The sequence below is a fragment of the Cydia pomonella genome, unplaced genomic scaffold (genome assembly GCF_033807575.1).
Source record: "Cydia pomonella isolate Wapato2018A unplaced genomic scaffold, ilCydPomo1 PGA_scaffold_136, whole genome shotgun sequence".
Classification (NCBI taxonomy): domain Eukaryota; kingdom Metazoa; phylum Arthropoda; class Insecta; order Lepidoptera; family Tortricidae; genus Cydia; species Cydia pomonella.
Window position 1 is genome coordinate 1 of NW_026907779.1, and position 18909 is coordinate 18909.

General features: G+C 35.1%; 1 protein-coding gene across 1 annotated transcript; it reads left to right on the forward strand.

The window, feature by feature from the left end:
* The first annotated feature begins 673 nt into the window (after positions 1-673).
* Positions 674-17808, forward strand: LOC133533228 (uncharacterized). Its single transcript, XM_061872183.1, has 7 exons — positions 674-1019; positions 2022-2093; positions 2419-2493; positions 2686-2760; positions 15818-15884; positions 16195-17119; positions 17703-17808. The coding sequence occupies exons 2-7, from the start codon at positions 2064-2066 to the stop codon at positions 17806-17808; spliced, it is 1278 nt and encodes a 425-aa protein (XP_061728167.1). The 5' UTR covers positions 674-1019; positions 2022-2063.
* Positions 17809-18909: the final 1101 nt, after the last annotated feature.

Here is an 18909-nt window from a genome sequence, read left to right on the forward strand (position 1 = left end):
AACTATTTGTATTCTGGTCATTTATTTGCAAGAAAGTATGGTCGTGTTTGTATGAAATGAAAGGGCTCGGTTTGCACATTTTTGTTGATCTTTTTTTTTAATTTACGACTTTAAAATAATTATCAAGATAAAAACGAAATAAAATAAACATATTAATCATAATATAGGTATTTAACTTTGACTATAAAGATTTTGGCTTACCACAGATAAGATTTTAATCTTTATGGTGACTTTTAAGGGCTCCACAGACCTTGCAATAAATCGCACGCAGTTTACGATCCTCGCCGACTAATTAGGTGCATTCAATTAATCTATCTTTTTGGCGAACCGCGTAGACCGAGAGCCAGGAACAATTTCCATGACCAATCGCCTTCCGGCTGTGTTATATAAATAATAAGTCAATTTATATGCGATCAGTTTTATTCGGCTAATGGCTGACAACCACGGTCGGTAATCTTCATAGAACATTTCACGGATATTAGAGACTGTGGCGTTATCTGTGGTTCAACTTTAGACACAGACAGTAACTTCCCCCTCCTCACCTCCTCACAACCCCTCTCTTGCTGTCACATTTATTTTGACAGTTGTTTAAAAGATGTTTGAATTTTGTAAAATTTGTTTCATTACTGTTTTATTGTTGATCGAGTGAAGTTACGTGGTTTTTATCCGTGCTTATCCTCTCAGCTAATTCGGTAATGGTCTTTGCGCCGTGGTATTTATCACGATGTACAATAAGTGCTGTGTTGAAAACTGTGAGAGTAAACGGCAGGACAACATAAAGTTGCACCGGTTTCCCACAAAAGAGATAGGACTGAAAAAGTGGTTAAATCGTATAAGAAGTGTCCAACTTTATAATCTGAGTCCGAACGACCTTCGTAAGAAGAGGTTTGTGTGCCACAAACACTTCGAACGACGGTTTATCACGGATTCAGGTCGCTTACGTATCGGGTCTTACCCGACGTTATTTTCTGAAAGTGAGATCGCAAGTGGCTCACCATCGGTCTCTGAGGATAGTGAAGGTAAGAGAGTATTGTATTTTGAGTTATATTAAACTTACTAATATATTTCGCATATGCTAGAATATATAACGAACTAGCAATCTCTGTATTAAAATTAGTGCTCTTGATCTTGCTTACAAAAAAGCTTCATTCATTTTTTAAATACCATGTGGTAATTAATTAAACTATGTCGGGGTCTCTTTAGATAAATACCACATGATTCATACAATTTATTCTCCTTTTAAAATATGCATTTTTTTAAATACTTATATTAAAAAATTGTTTATGAACTGTAAAATCAATAGGAATAAAAACAGTTTTAATTTGAATCTGGTTCAGAAATTATATATATTATTTAAAAAAAATACTTTAAACACAGAGGTGGCTTAAATCATTGTGGAGCTCTGGGCAGCAGATTTATGCAAGGCCCACTGCCTTTTGTGTTGATTAAAAAAATATTCTTCTTGGGTTGTGTGATTCGCTGCAATAGCAAGGCCTGGGCGACTGCTCTGTTCGCTACCACCTAAGAACAGGGCTAACACATCATACTGCAAAACTTGCACACTTATGTGTGCATGGCACGTCACATTTCAATGAGTGTGTGAGTTCTTAGGGCTTTGTCATTCAATTATATTTCATGTTTCCACTGTTGTAAATGATGTTTGACTATACACCAACATTTTGCATTGTTTACCTACTAATCTCCTATCAATCAGCCTCTGCAGAGTGAGGTTATTCCAATTGGGGTGAGGCGTAGCGTGGCCATTCTGTATCAAATAGGTACTATTATTTATTGTGACCTAAGGCTACCGGTGTTTAAAAACATGTAATATTTTATATGTCCTAAATTTAACAAGCTAAGAATATCATCTTTTTGCTAGATTTTATGTGACATGCTATTGCTCTGTGAACGTAGAAATCATAAAACATTTATTTTACATCTATAGACAGTGCTCTATGGAGGTTCTACATAGATTGCTTTTAGAAATTGGTTTTTATAAATTTCTATTTCAAATTTTTCAGTGGGCACATGGACTGATCACTGCTATACTAAGAAGACTGAACATGAGGACCATACCTACAATAAACCTGCTAGTGAGTTTATAGTAGAAATAACTACAATTTTATTTTTCTAATTATTATTTACTCCATGGAAAACAAACAACAAAAAATATTAGTATGAATACAATAAAACCTGAAAGCCAATTACAGGTTCTCACTTATAGACATTTTTATTAAACAAAAAGTGCTTTAAACTTTAAATTCTCCATTTTGAAATTCATTAAATATACCTTATCAATTCAACTCAGGCAGCATCAACATTACTATGCAACCGCGCACAATCAAAAATAAAAAAAATGTATGGAGTGTACTGCACTATACTAAAATAACATTTCTAAATAAGTATTTTTTTTTTCAGTTCAAGCCCCATCTGAAACCAATGTACATCATGTTCTCAGGGATGTTGGAAATCTTCCTGAAGTCCAAGCTGCAGGTACTGATGATAATTAAATAAAGCTAACTCTTATGTCAGTTCTCAATGATTTTAAATTTAAAGAAATGTAGTAATTAGTGAAATCTCTGACACACTGTGTAGTTTAATATTCTTGACATGTATAATTGTATAGTATACTGTGTCAATAAGTTTATTTGTTTTAATAATACTAAGCTTTTAATATTATTACAGATTCGGCAGAGAATGAGGCTGGGCCATCTCATATTTGGAAACAATTTGTGCAGCTACCACCGGAACTGGTCAAAGGTAAAGTCTGATTTTCATTAAAATAATATCTGTGCCTAAAGAATAGGTATTATTATTATTTAAACTTTATTGCACAAGTACAAGTATAACGTACAATAGGCGGACTTAATGCCTTGAGGCATTCTCTACCAGTCAACCACTGGGCCAAACAGAAATTTTTCTAAGGTGGGTGCAGTGTGAAAAAAAAAAACCAAAATTAAATACTAAGTCTAATACTAATAAGCCAGTATGCAAACTAATAGGTAATATATCGCCCAATCTAATCTAAGAGACGAAGCTATGCTACTTGAGTATGTATCGAATATAAATTATAATGAAATAATTCTAATACTTTGAGTAAAATGATGTGTTTTTATTACACTTGTTTAAGTGGTTATCTGCAGAGTTTTTAAATAAGTACCTATGTTTAATTACAGAGAACCTGCCCGGACCCTCTTACACAATATCACAAATAGAGCTGCCAACACTGGAGCTGGTAAAAGGTAAGTACATTAAAGTGTTCCTAAAAATTAAAAACACCATATCAATAGACAAATATATGAATAGGTCTCGATGGCTGATACATTAATTCCTATAATTATAGAATCACAGCAAACTGCACTTAACTAAGTTAATTAACTATCTTTCAATAGAGTTTACATCTTTGAAACAATGTTTATGAGTAGTAATTAATTGTGTTAACAAAGGTACAAAAAATTGTTGAGCATTTGAGAAGGAAATAGTGCATAGATCATGTTATAGACAAATGTCAAGTTATGAATTTCTTCAAATTAATACTTAGTTCTTTTTTATTGAACTTAAATATGTTTCCTTACAGATTCGACGGATAATCAACCTGGACCAACTCATATCGCTGAGCAACCACCAGTAGAGCCAGTTATAGGTAAATTATTGTATTACACATAAACATGTCAGAGGTTACAAGGAAAACACGGAGGTGAAAATGAAACAAGGAGACAGTTATTTGACAGTTACTTAATAGTATGAAACTTTGGACCCAAATTTTTCTCACGTCGTATATTACATCGCTTTTAGTTCATCAACACGCACTTTGACGAAAAAATCGAAGAGTTTTTAATAGTAAAGTTTAATAATACTTAACTTTGTCAATTTCTTGTTTATAGATTCGATAAAGGATCAACTTGGACCAATACATACGACTGAGCAGCCACTAGTAGAGCCAGTCAAACTTATGCAGTCGACACCATCACAGACTTTGATGCAAATCGAACAGCTTGAGGAAGTCAAAGGTAAATTTTCACACACACAAACACACCAAGGATGGTATAAGACATGGGTTGACAATGTCTATACAAAAGCGCGTTCCTCAAAACTGCTGGTTAAATGTCTGTTTTCGGTATTAGCCATCTGTCGAGTCTGGAGTTCAGTTATTTTAGCGGCTTTGATCGCCGACCAAAATGTATGTAACGGAGTTCTATTGCATTTGCGAAACAATAGATGGCGCTAGTACCCAGTGCCAGGAACACGGGAACGCGGTTTTGTGTAGACATTGGCAATCCAATTATATCGTAGGTATTAAGTAATTATTCGTGTAAATTTACCGGCCTCATTATTTGTCTGTATGTTTTTCAGAAACAAATTTAATGCCGAACAGTGGACCTGAACTGCCTTCTGAGGAGGAAAAAAGAATGCTTAAGCGCAAGCGCTTAGTCCAAAAAGTGAAAAATTTATCGCCAATGTCCAAATTATTGTACAAAGAATATCTGCGCTCGAAAAAACAAGTCAGTTTTTATAAACGAGCTAAAAGGGCGATGAAATTTGTTGAAAGCGACTGTTTCGAAAAATTTGCATCTAAGATGAATCCATTGGCGAAGAGTCTATTTTGGATGCAAATTAAACAGTCGTCCAAAAAGTTGAAGGGGCGAAGATTTACATTGGACGAAAAATTAATAGCCTTGTCTATTATGAAGCAGAGCCCAAAGTGCTATCGATTTTTAAAGAAAATCTTTATCCTTCCGTCAAAAAACACTTTAAACAAAGTGATTTCAAACCTAAAAATTAATCCTGGTATTAATCAACAAGTTTTCGAAACCTTGAAAAAAGAGGTAGGTCGCCCTTTTTGAAAGGATAAAACTTCATGAAATAATGACTGTAACTTCGTGAATGTGATTAAATATAATTTTGTTTATTTTAGGTCAGCGCATGGCCGGAAACAAAAAAGTACTGCTCGATCATCTTTGACGAAGTCTCATTAGAAACAGGGCTTACATACGACAAGTCAAGAGACGCAATACATGGTTTTGTCGAATTGCAAGAGAAAAGTAACGACTTTGCTGATCATGCCCTGGCATTCATGATCCGAGGAGCAGTTCACAAATGGCAACAGCCCATCGCATATTATTTTTGTGAAGGTGCCACCAAAAAGGATGAATTGAAAATAATAATTAAAGAAATAGTCGCAGCTGTTGTGGACGTAGGATTGCTACCTGTGGCACTCATTAGTGACCAAGGAAGTTCTTTTCAGTCAGCTCTCAACTCTCTCGCCGAAGAGACAAATTGTGGTAAGTTTTCCATTAAAAACTGAAATTGAATGGTCAACGTTTTTATTAGCAATTCTAGTTGAACATTAGGTAGAATAACTTTTTTTAAATTCATGTACTTGTTAATGTTTCAGATGGAGTAATATCACTTAGCGGGCAAAGTTTGTCGGTGGTTTACGACCCGCCGCATCTCATAAAAGGGATACGGAATAATTTTTTAACCAAAAATATTAAACATGACGGGAAGATTTCGAAATGGAGTGATATCGTTGACGTCTACAAAACCGACTGCAACCACGCCGAGGTGCGTTTGTTGCATAAGCTCAACCATGCCCTCCCATCTCGAACTAGTTATAATTATTTCTAAATCGATATCAATAGATGGCGCCAAATGTCACAATCAGCCATTACGAAATTGTTATCCTTCGTATTAAGAGATATTTAACGTGCCATAAATTAAAAACACTATAAATGGAATGTAAACATTAATAACAACACGAATTCAATGCATAAATTTACAAAATTTGATACCACAATTATATTGCGATTTGCGAGTTTTGCGACTGACTACGTTATGGGCAACAGCGCACGACGGATATAGCTGTCGAAGTAATAATGAATATCGTCACTAGATGGAGCCACCACGATTCTAGTACGTTTTACGCATGAATCGAGTATTCAACTGGATCAGCCATGAGCGGTGGAGGGAAATGACCGAACGGGATAGTCTTATTTATCTTTCAGTAGGAGTAGCAAAGAAAGCGTTATTATTGTTTGTCCTTGTCACATAATGTTGAAATGTGAGGACATTTTTTTATTCCCACCGTGAATTTAGTATAGTTTGTGGGTAGGTACCACAAACTATACTAAATTCACATAACCCGACCAAATTATAGATTATGTTGTCAGGGATCTTAAACTGTGTTTTTAATTTCGTCGCATTGCGTAACTTCTTAGCTCAATAGTGGGACCAGAGTTTTGCCCTAAAAGTTATGATAATTCTAAAGATGGAAAAGTTATGCTTATATGGCATGGGACATATTTTTAAGCATATTTGTAATATAAAAGTTAGAACGAGCGTCAGATATAAATTAGGTATATATATTCTTTTATTAATGATTGTTATGTGTTGTCGAGGGAGGTAAAATAATGTAATTCTCAGTATACTAAGTGATATTTTTTTTATCTTATACCTTTAAACGAGCAATTCTTGTATACCTATATATATTTCTGTGATCTCGGAAACGGCTCTAACGATTTCGCTGAAATTTGGTATATGGGGGTTTTTGGGGGTATACAATCTATCTAGATTAGTCTTAAGTTTGGAAAAACGCGTGTTTTCGAGTTTTCATGCGGTTTTCTTTCGACGCAGAATATGGTCGCTAATTTCGTGTTGCAGGCCACTGTCCGTCTGGTCCAGCGGGTTAAGACACGGACTGCTAAACGAGTGTTACGGGTTCGTATCTCGCCCGGTGACTAACTTTTGTTTTTTTTTTATATGTTCAAGATTATATATAATTTTTTAATTTTTATTGTTTTAGACAAGTTTAATTTAGTAAAAAAAATTAGTTAAGATTATCACCTATACACCACCATAATACAATAAACAGTTATAACCGAGCAAAGCTCGGTCGCCCAGGTCCTAATCTATTATCCTCATTAAACCAAGATTAAAATTATGTGGGCGCCATGAGGGATTTTGCCTGGTGTTTGACGGGGTTTCTTTGGCTACCTAGTGTGTGTGCACTGTTGTGCATCCATCCAAAAAGGTCATAGCGGTCGGTACGCTCTGGTGAAATAGTGGGGCACTTTAATTACAAAAAAATAATCTCTCACAAGTGGGATCCCCGGATTTATGACTATAAATTTCGGTAATTCGAAATCAATTACGGGAATTTAAAGATTAATTGAAAAACCAAATAAACCAGTTATTTTTAAAACCAAATAAAGTTAGGAGAAAAGTTAATTCTCGCCGGGGTACGATACTCGGACCTCCCGCTCGCTAGTCTACGCATCTACCGCTGAGCCATTGTGACAGTTAATGCAGTGACGAAAATTGCTCATCAGTTACAACTGTACCCTTCATAGTCATGGAAGTCACATGGAATTTGCAACCTTAGCGCTAAGACGTAAAGTTCACAATAGGATAAATTTACTTAATCATTATATGGTTTTTGAATATTGAATTAAAGTGCAAAGTTTAAGCTTCAAATATTTAGATTTTTTAAATGTGATAATTTGTTAAACTAAAATTAGCTTTTTGTTTTGTGGACATTAAATTAAAGTTATTAAATCCATGACAATACCTCTAAGTTCTTAAGTTAATAGACAAAGCTAAAAATTTTGAAAAATAGGATAGTTGCTTAAAAATTAATATGCGTTACGGAAATATTAAGGAAAGTTATAAATTTCTGTGAATAGCTTCCATTATAATAGTAAAATCTATTTTAAAAGGCGCCAAATTCATAGCCACGCGCGCTGGACCGTCGACGTGCCGGAGCGCGCGAGCCAATCGTAGCCGACCTAGTGGTAGCGAGCGATACCTCGACCTCTCTTCGCTATGCCGCGCAAGCGCTGCGTTTGTCTTTTAGAATCGTATTAAGGTTTAACCCTCCATAATGCGTGGTTTAAAACGCACATAGCCCATTTTTTTAAGTACATATCGACACAGTATGACTCTAGACACAAACTTTGTGGCCCTAAAAAGTGCTTCAACTGGTCAAATGTAAGCATTGAAAGCAATGTCACAACACAAGTAGGGTTACAAAGCGTCCGTCAAGCGGCGCTCGGCAACATAAATATTCACTTTTAGAGACCCTCGTTTTTGATAAATGACCGGTCATTTGTGACATTTATGGTCATCTTGGTCATTTAAATTTACAGGCTTAGAGCAATAATTAGTCTTATTTGATCTTAAACTTTTAACTGCTTCATTCGCGGCAGCTGACATTCACAGGGCTTCATTATGCATCTTTCTCAACTATATTGGTGATAAAATAGAAACCTGGTGCATCTAAATAAGCTGCTCTAACTCTATAAACTATCATCATCTGACAAAATATCAATCAAAAGACGAAGACTGATATTTATTTATTTATGACGACCGGTTTGGCCTAGTGGGTAGTGACAACTAGTGACCCTGCCTACGAAGCTGATGGTCCCGGGTTCAAATCCTGGTAAGGGCATGTATTTGTGTGATGAGCATGGATATTTGTTCCTGAGTCATGGGTGTTTCTATGTATTTAAGTATTTATAGATATTTATATATTATATATATTGTTGTCTAAGTACCCTCAACACAAGCCTTATTGAGCTTACTGTGGGACTTAGTCAATTTGTGTAATAATGTCCTATAATATTTATTTATTATTATTTATTATTTACCAGTGTGCGTTTGTAAATTTAGATTGACAATACGACGTATTATATTTGTAGGTTCGCATTTGTTTTTAATTTAATATGGGCTCATTTTCGATTTCATATTGTTCGTATCGGAGGAACCATAGAGGCGTAGGCGAACCTTACGCAGCCCCTGAAGGCCACCGAGGTGCATCTGTGTGCGTAAGCATACTACCATACAACTAGGTATTATTAGCGGTGCACGGTGGCGCGAAGGACATAACCTTATTAAGGCGCTACGCGCCGTTTTCGTCGAAAAACGCTTTCTAGTCTAGAGGCTATTTCTTCTAAATGGGTTAACAAAAAATTGTGGAAAAGATATATATGAATGTTCATTTTATGTACAACAATAGCATCATTTGACTTTTATCGTAACATTTATAGTTTCACGGCAAAAAAATACACATACAAAAAGACACGGACAATTTTGCGGGTAACTTTGCTCATTTCTACTAAATTAATCGATTAAATTATTTTTAAACTAAAAAAATATTTTTTAACAGGTTCTGCGAATACAACACAGCTTTTGCTAATCAGTTAATATTTTTTTAAGAAATCGATCATTTTTTGACATTTCGTGCGTATGCAGCTCGAAAAAGACGTAAACGTCAGTCGTGTGCCGGCTTTTAGACGAGGAGGCTGTATCACTTGTCGCTCCGTGCCTTTCTTGCACTATGAATGCTTGTGCATTTCCCAAGTGCTACTTATAATATCGGAGTAATTGCGGCCAAAGAATAAATAACTGCAGAAAGCAGGGTTGTGACTCGCTTTAGCGCGCGAAATATGGTGTTTCGCAGCTTATTGTTATGAACGTAATGACACTATTTCCAGTTGTATTTGAGAAAGCTTTTTTAAATATATGTATAATAAATGTTTTCTAACATGCGCGGACATATAGGCATTCGAATTTTGAGTTTTGTAATAAATTTCGATTCCTAAAAAATATAATTAATTGATTAACATAGGCTATCTATTTACGTTGTATAGAGATAGTTGTTTCTTTTTAAATTTAAAAATAATTAATCGATTAAATTCAGAAACCATAAAATTTTTAGGATTAATAAACTACCTATTAAAACGTGGTAAGTTTTTTCTAGGATTGTAAAAAAAAAGAGTATAAATCGGCGCTCGGCAACATAAATATTTATTTGCGCAATAAGAAATAAAAAAATCACTGTTATGTACCTTAGTTTCGAATGCCTCCGAACGTGGTGCAATTCCGAAATTATACTCTACTCTACGAAATTAATTTTATTTTGGAAACTAATAATGTAAGTTATAAGGCTGACAATCGCTTTTGTCGTCGAGATATGAACAGGACATTTACTCAAACGGCTTTATACCGGCCTAAGCCGCCAATTTAATATGAAAAGTTAGTATCGGTGTAACATGCCCCGGGCGCCGTTTCATGTTTAATCGTCTAAAATTCATAGATTAGCATAAAATGCACGTAAAACTCAATTTCAATCAAAAAATCTTAAAATTACAACTTTGATTTGCGTGTCTTTTTCATAGAAACCAAAAACTATTATTTTTATTAAACCACACTCGATACGGATATATGAAGTGTGCCACAAAATCATAAATAATTCGTGGTGTATGGTGTATTTTGTATGTGTGACCTACTGCGAGGTTACTATGGTACCTTCACCAAATGCATGATCTACTCATATCAAACAACAAAACGTCTGCAAAAGATGATACTCAAATACGAGGATAGCGCCACCCGCGCGCCTCTGCACTGCATCTTATTCTTTGAACGTCGTTGCGTGCGATCGTCATGAGACATGAGCATGAGATTGTCGCGGGGACAGAGCGCTTAGCTTCGCTCCGAGGCCCCGACGCTCAAGGGCATTGGGCCGACAATCGTCTTAATACTTGCGACTTACGTCAAAAAACATTATCTATTAATCTATTATTTTGCTTACGTTGTATATTCATACGGAAAATTATAACATAATTGCCTTTTGCATTGTGTAACTGCCTTTTGTACGACAATGTAAATTTTTAACATGAAGTTAACTTTTAATAGTTTGAATTGATTGGCAAGAATCTGAACAATAAAAAAGAATTTTATTTATTTAATGGAGTTAAAGAGGTATTGAGGGTATTCCCGTATATTTTTCGGTCAGTTGAAAATAATGAACTCGAACGTTACAAGTTGATTGTTTTCTAATAAGAAATCTTCATTACATTTACAAAAAAAAAAAAAAGACCGACCGCGCTCGAGTAAATCAAGGTCACGTTTTTTTTGTAACTTTGTGACCCTGCTACTCTCTTACATATTGAAAACCACCTTGAGCATGTAAATTAACATACCTACCCTTATTATTTCCCCTCCTCTTTCTTTCTTTTTTTCGGATACATGGTGCGCGACTGACTACCCGCTGACTAGGGATTGCAATCCGGTCCGGCGGATCCGGTAATCCGGCCGGATCCGGCACTTTTCAGGAGCTACCGGATCCGGTAAAAATCACCGGATCCGGACCGGATGGAAAGAAAAGGTGACGAATGAGAGGTATGAAGTTGAACAGAACAGAAAACGAATGAAAAAGTTTATGTTTAGTGAGATAAAAATATATTTATTATGACGATGACTGGGAACAGGAGAGGATTTCTTCTTCTTTCATATTGGTGGCACGATATGACGATTACATAAATACTGTAATAGAAGGAAAAATTAAAGGATGGAGATGCCATGGAAGGCATTTTTAATTAATGCTAAAGAGAAGGTTAATGTTAAAAAGGTTATCTTGTCTTTACAATTTCATCCAATCCTATGCAGTTTCCTTCATCTCCTGGTACGTGTTACTCTACGTCTAGCCAATTCTTTATTTGATCCATGTAACTTTTCCGCGATGGTTTTTAATCCTACACTCTATTATTTTTCGCATAAGATCGTCGTGTCGTGTTTCGTTCCCTACAATTTGACCAATGTACTTTTCTGTATTTTTTTATCATACAGTTTACTACTTTCTCGGACTAACAAATTAGAACAAGGTAATATTGGAGCTCATTAAAAGTAAAATATCTTATTTTGTTACTAGAATGGATGTCAACGTTACAAAGAATTCAATCAGAGAACAGTTACGAAAACTTGTCCTTTCAAGAAGTTTCATTTCCCAATCCACATCCCATCATCAGGCTTTAGAAACTAATCAAATTTATAATTGTAAACGAAAATTTGAGCACTTGCAAATAGTTAAATATAATAAAAAACCGACTTCAAATTTTGTTTTTAAAGTAATATTTACATTGTAACACTTTTTAGTACTAAGTTATATTTTATTGTTAAGAAGTTATTTATTAACTTCAAATTATAGATTTAGGAATACGTATTACGCAAAAAACTATAAAAATATGTTATTTAATTAACTTAAATATTCCTATACTAATCCGGATCCGGTCCGGCCGGATCCGGCCGGATCAGAGCCAAAATCCGGCCGGATCCGGCCGGATTGAAAATCAATCCGGTTTGCAATCCCTACCGCTGACGCGCTCCAGTGACTTTAATTTGATGTTTTTTTTTTCAATTCAATTCAAATATACTTTATTCATGTAGGCCTAGCAACAAGCACTTATGAATAGTAAGACAGTATTACATATAATTATCTTAATCTAATTATCAGAGCAATTTATTGATGTTGTAAATATTATTCCATATATAATACTAATGAATATAATTCAGAGATCAAATTTAATACTAAAACTTTCACAAAATATAGTCATACAAAAAAAAAAATTTATAAAAAACACTAGTCTAGATTGTTTCTAGAATAAATTCTAAATGTCAAACAAATATAATAAAAACAACAAAGGAAATACATGCATTGGAATATCCATTTCATCATCATTATTCAAATATAATAAATAATTAATCATTTCGAATCACAATTAATCCCACGTTGTTTTATCATTCATGTAGTCTTGTGTGGTATAATAAGCTTTAGAAATAAGTTTACGCTTTACATGATTCTTAAATTTATTAATTGGAATTTTTTACATGTTGAATAATCTGTTTATATCATATATCAAAAAATATAAAAAAACATTTACATGATAGGACAAGTATGGCTACCATGAGTTGACATTTGACTTTTACGCCACAGACTGCGTGAACTTGATCGCACCAATACCTACTTTAATGCGAGCGATATAAACTGCGATCAAGTTCAAGCAGTCGCTAGCGTAAACGTCAAATGCCAACTCATGGTAGCCGTACTGAATAAGCTACAAAACACACTTTGGTGGTTAAAAAATTAAATAAAATAAATACGAAATAAAATTATTTTATTTATTAATTTAAAATTATGGAAAAAAACGTTACACGCTTTTTTTATTGCAATGTTAGAATGTTAAACACGCAAAGCAACACCCGTTCAGAATCAAGCTCGGTCATCCGCACAACTCGCACAGTGTTCAATAGCGCGAGTTGCGCTAATCGTCTTTCTTGTCGTCTAGGTAGTGCACAAATCAGATAATGAAACGATGGGAAGGTACGGTACGTAGAAACCTAGTATTTTTCAAGCGTATGGGTCGGTTTGAATAAAGTCTTTAAGAAATATCTGTAAAAATCCGTACTCCTTTTTAAACATTCTAGCTCATATTATGATATAGTACATGGGCGACCGAGCTTTGCTCGGTTATAACTATTTATTGTAATATGGCGGTGTATAGGTGATAATCTACATAAACTTAAAAAGTAAAATGTGAACTGACAATTATTATTATTTACAATCGAATTTAACCTTACAGTACTTGTCACAGAGTAACGCCATCTATTGTCAATTTCTCTTATTCCATAGGTCATTTTTTTACTAAATCAAACTTGTCTAAAACAATAAAAATTAAAAAATTATATATAAACTTGAACATATAAAAAAAAAAACAAAAGTTAATCACCGGGCGAGATTCGAACCCGTAACACTCGTTTAGCAGTCCGCGTTTTATCCCGCTGGACCAAACGGACAGTGGCCGGCAACACGAAATAAGCGACCATATTCTGCGTCGAAAGAAAAACGCATGAAAACTCGAAAACACGCGTTTTCCCAAACATAAGACTAATCTAGATAGATTGTATACCCCAAAAATCCCCCATATACCAAATTTCAGCGAAATCGTTAGAGCCGTTTCCGAGATCAGAGAGAGGTTTATAAGTTTCGCTTTTTGAAAAAAAAAAAACATTTTTTTTTGTTTTGCACATTTAAAATAGGAAACCTATGAATCTAGTGTGTCATTGTGTTAATAACCTACAACTAAATCATGGAAAAACGTTTTCTCTTTTTGTATGGACAATCACGTGGTACACTTCCCTCTTAAGAAGAAAGTGGAGGACGCACGCGAAATCACCTTTTCATACAAACATAGTCCACATTTTTCTCTCTAGATATTAACATTATTAAAAATATTTTGACACAATTTGTTGTATATCAACCACAAGTATGCCTCTACGTTTGATTTTTTTCGATAGGAGTTAAAAAGCATTAAAAAATTTGTATGAAATCTGAATTCTATTTTTCGCTCCTAATTTTTATAATAATACACAAATCGAAAAAAGTCAAAAGACAAGGTATGTTTAATATACATCAAATTACTTAAAAATATTTTCCTAAATGTCAACATCCAGAGAGGAAACTGGGGACTACGTTTGTATGGAGGACCGGTCGTCCTCTTTCCTCTTAAGCACTTATCACGCTATAGCCACATACGGAAATCGCAAGTGCGTAAACTGTCTAACGAGACACTTCCATATTTAGGTACCTATTTTTTGTAAGTGGTGGCCTTTATTTTTTAACACAAAATTATCAATTGATCATCCTTAAAAATACTCATTCCTTTCCTGTATACATGCTCTTTTTTATATTATAATAAATCTAAGACAATACTGCCTAATATATCTCTAGGTAGGTACCAATATATTTTTTTATTGAATATGCACATATTTTTTACTTTCGATTTTGACGAACGTTTTAAATCATTTGTATAAGCGCAACCTTGGGCCTCTCAAGGCCACGTGCCGAGCAACCAATGCAACGCTTAGCGCCAAGAGTTATTAAAACAAATCATACCGCTTAATGCCGTGTTCTTTTTGCCCTAACGTGAAGCGCCAGGTACTAGATACCTTCAAACCAGCATAAGAGTCCTCTTTGATTATGCGTTATTGTGTATCTAAAAGTCATAGTTACGCTGGTTTACTCGAATGCTCGTCGCGCCGAAGCAAGGTAAGCGATAAGAACACGACTTGTGATTTGTAACGAAACTTTGATGTCTTAAAGTACCAAATCAAACTACTATTTATAGTACAAAAAAAAGTAACATAAAATTATAATTGACATCATAATTTATTGTAAATTGACTTAATTTGTAAATAAATTTTAATTTCGTCATCGATATCTGAAACGCCATCTAGTAATAATTGACCTTAACAATATATGTGACCTCTAGGTTTAGTGCGTGAAAACTACAACAGATGTCGCAAGAGAGGTATTTCGACGCCATTTCAACGCATGTTAGTTGTGAGAGTTTTATTAGCTCCGTGCGCCATCTAGTCCGTTACTGTGAACTAAAAAATAGCCTACAGGTATTGGATACTTAGGACGGTGCGCGTTTTTAGTATGGGATTGGGTATCTGTACTAGTATTATATGATCTGTGGCTCAACGATAGTCATGTACTGCCAAACAATATTGACAAAATGAAGGTCAGTAAATATATATATATTATATACGTCAGTCCAGGGAAAAAGGTCCCACTTTGTTTATATGGAGTTATTAGTGCTTCCTAAAACTACAATATGTACGCTATCTATTAGTGAAAGAATGAAGTGTTCATGTAAGTCGAAAAAGTGGGCCCTTTCACTAAACTCGTCCACATATGTGAAGATTTACTTAGTCAAATTGGTGGGATCGTATAAATCTAAAATAATTTTTGAGGTCATCATCGAAATATTTGCTATTTGCTTGGGATAAAACTAATACAGGCTAGGGACAGTGTGTTTAGGACAGGTTATTTTGTGAAATCAAAATATTCCGTCAGTAATAGTGCTTTAGCAAATAGGAACAATAATTCCAAGAAAATATTATTTACTTGCCTTGTCGGTCACATTACAAGAGTAGATAATATGAACAAATTAAATTTATACCTAATCCTTGTACACAGGTTAAGAATTGTACCCGAGTGCTGAGCAAAACTGTGGCAGCCGCCCTGTCATATACTTCCCAATTCTGTAAGTTTCTATCCCGTACATCAAGGACCATATAATACCTGTAAACCATTTTATAAAGCTACATGTTACCATTTTGCAAGAGGAACTCTCCTTCTAACCCTATATGTTAGAAAGACACCTTCAATTTTAATTTGTAGCTTTATAAATGGGCATTGACTTACAATGTCTATACAAAATCGCGATCCTGTAATTCAGGCAAATGCACTAATTATTAAAAAAAATAGCCCCTATTATTCACTTACTACTATTTCACTATTAAGTTAAGGAATAAGACAGTATAACTTATTTAACCTTATTATTATTATTTCAGCTCATTATTCGGATGGGAGAGAAGTCAGTGATACGCTGAAAAATACAGCGGAGATCGTATCATTTTTTGACGATCTTTTTGATTCGTGCAACGGAGCGGCTCTTAGAACCAAGGGAAAAGATTTAAGAAAAGCGGTTACTAAAAAATCAAGCCATCACGCCTTTTGGCAAAAGGCTATTGACAAACTTAAAGACATGAAATTTGTTGACCCGCATACTGGACAAGTCCCTCGGGTACCTCCGCACACCTTAAAGAATTGGCTAGTGACTCTTAAAAGTATGCAAAGGTTGTGGCAATTTTTTGAGTCTAAAAATATTAAAATCATGCGCACCAGATATTTTAATTCTGACCCAATCGAAAACTTTTTTGGGCAAGTACGTGCCTATAATTTTAGAAATAATGACCCCAATTGCCACAACTTTACACAGACATTCAGGTCGCTCCTCATAACCAGGTTTATTAAATTTCATTCAGAAGGTTTCAACTGTGAGGAGGACTCTGGATGTCAAATAATTAAGATTAAGCCATTGTTCGAAAAGACAGAAGTGCCCGAACCCCAAAGAAGTGTCGCTGTGACCGATAGTGTATTGGAGGATTATATGAGGCAAGAAAACATTCAGCTGCAAGCTCGGCGTGAGCGTTTGCATGTACACTCACGCGCATACTCCGCGGGATGGTTGGTTGGGAAAATATTAAAAAAGGTAGATTGTCCAACTTGTCGGGAAAATTTGACGACCGAGGAAACTTCAATCCATCGCTGGATTAATCATAGGGAATATAAAATTGCTAATAAAAGATTAAACTACCCCTCGGAGTATGCGGTGAGACTTTTTGGACTTATTGTAAAGACGACGAACGAATACCTGGACAAGGAACCACATCGAAATTACATAAGTCAAAATATAAGAAAACTGGTCCTTGACAGGTATTCGTTCAAGTTTATAAAGTGTTGTTTACACAAAAAGCTTGTAGCTGAATTATTCCTGGCCATTACTATCCGATTTGCAATATACAATTGGTGCACGACCATCAACAAAATTTTAAACGGCAAGGATATTTTAAGAATAAATGTTAGTACCTTAACAAACATGCAAAAAAAAGCATTCCATAAATGTAAGAAAAAATCAAAAAATAAATCATTATCTAAATAATAGCACTTGTTTTCTTTTCTATATATCAACCTAAAAAAACAATGAACCATTATAACATGGCGGAATATGCACGCCTTTGCCTACAATTTCATCCTTCAATTAAAAAAAAAAGTAGCTGTCACTTTCTAAAGTCGAAGCTTCTTATTGGCTAAATCCCTAGTACAGGAGTTGTCCGTCTGATGCGTAGCATCTCTATATAGTTTGTGCTGACAACAGACGACGGGAACCATAGATCAAAAAACAAGACGAACGGACTCGTTCGAAAACACTTATAACTAAATAATCACGTTCGGAAACATCTCCCTTTCTCAAAACAAGATACAATATAGTCTCTTAGATGATGTGGTTGTGTTCTAGCCCGCCCACTGCGGCGCACGGCCTCTTCAGGTTCCATCGGTGGTGGCTGTTCTCTGATTTGAGGCTGAACCACAAAAGGGTTATCATTCTGATTCTGTTCAACTAATTCAAAGCCAGAAAACTCTGGTACTCTCTGCCCGTCAAGTGGTTGGTGATCTGGGACCTGTGTCTGACTAAGGTAACCACCGTCTATAGTGTCCCCACTGTAGGGCTTTATGTGAATTCTACTTCTTCTGTATGCTTTGTCTTTTACCTGTACTATGTACGATCTTTTATTTAGCTTCTTAGTGATAGTACCAAAACTCCACCTCTTATCAATCTCGGGCTGAAGTTGAGTAACAACATTCTGTCCTACCTGCAATTCTGGCAGCTCAGCACATCTTTTATCCCATTTCCGTTTTATCTTCTCTTTTCTTTTTTTTATTTTAACTGGAATATCAGAAATAATTTTTGGCTTTAAGTGTCTTAATAGGCAAGGAAGTCCAGAACGTGTTCTTCTTGAAAATAATTTCTGAGAAGGACTGGTAAAATCCATTTCTATAGGAACATTACGCTGATGAAGTAAACTGTACCATAAATCTTGTTTGGTTTCCAGGCTGTTAATTACTAACTTTTTTGCAATTTTCACGGTAGCTTCGGCTTTTCCATTAGACTCTGAGTGATGTGGTGATGATGTTACATGCTCGAAATTCCACTTATCTGCAAACTTCTTAAAGGCCTCGTTGGCAAAATTGGTTGCATTGTCTGTGCATACTCTCTGAGGAACACCATGTCGAGCAAAGTTTTTCTTACAGATGGATATGATTTCGTTAGCTGTTAAATTAGAAATTTTGTCTAATTCGAAAAAATCTGAGTAATGATCTATAGTGACCAAAAACTTTAGATCTCCCACTGAAAACACATCCATGGATACATATTGGAAAGGGTAAGCCGGTATGTCATGACACATTAGAGGCAGTTTCTGTTGTGACGGAGCATGAGCCATACAAAATGTACATTTCTCAACATATTTTTTTAGTTCACCAGACATTCCAGGCCAGAAAATGTTTCCCTTAGCTAAACGAAGTGTACTAGCGACTCCATTGTGACTGACATGAACTCTTTGCATCATCTCTGCTCTTAATGCTTCTGGAATCAATACCTGGTTATTTCTAAAAATGAGCCCACCAGATGTTGACAGTTCATGTTTAAATTTGTAAAAGATCTT

What these genes read in the sequence shown, in the direction of transcription:
- LOC133533228 (XM_061872183.1), top strand. Translation starts at nt 2,064, where the DNA reads ATGAGGACCATACCTACAATAAACCTGCTA. An exon ending in TCCTGAAGTCCAAGCTGCAG is followed by an intron (nt 2,494 to 2,685) that starts GTACTGATGATA and finishes ATATTATTACAG; the next exon opens with ATTCGGCAGAGAATGAGGCT. An exon ending in AGAAAACTGGTCCTTGACAG is followed by an intron (nt 17,120 to 17,702) that starts GTATTCGTTCAA and finishes GTTGTGTTCTAG; the next exon opens with CCCGCCCACTGCGGCGCACG.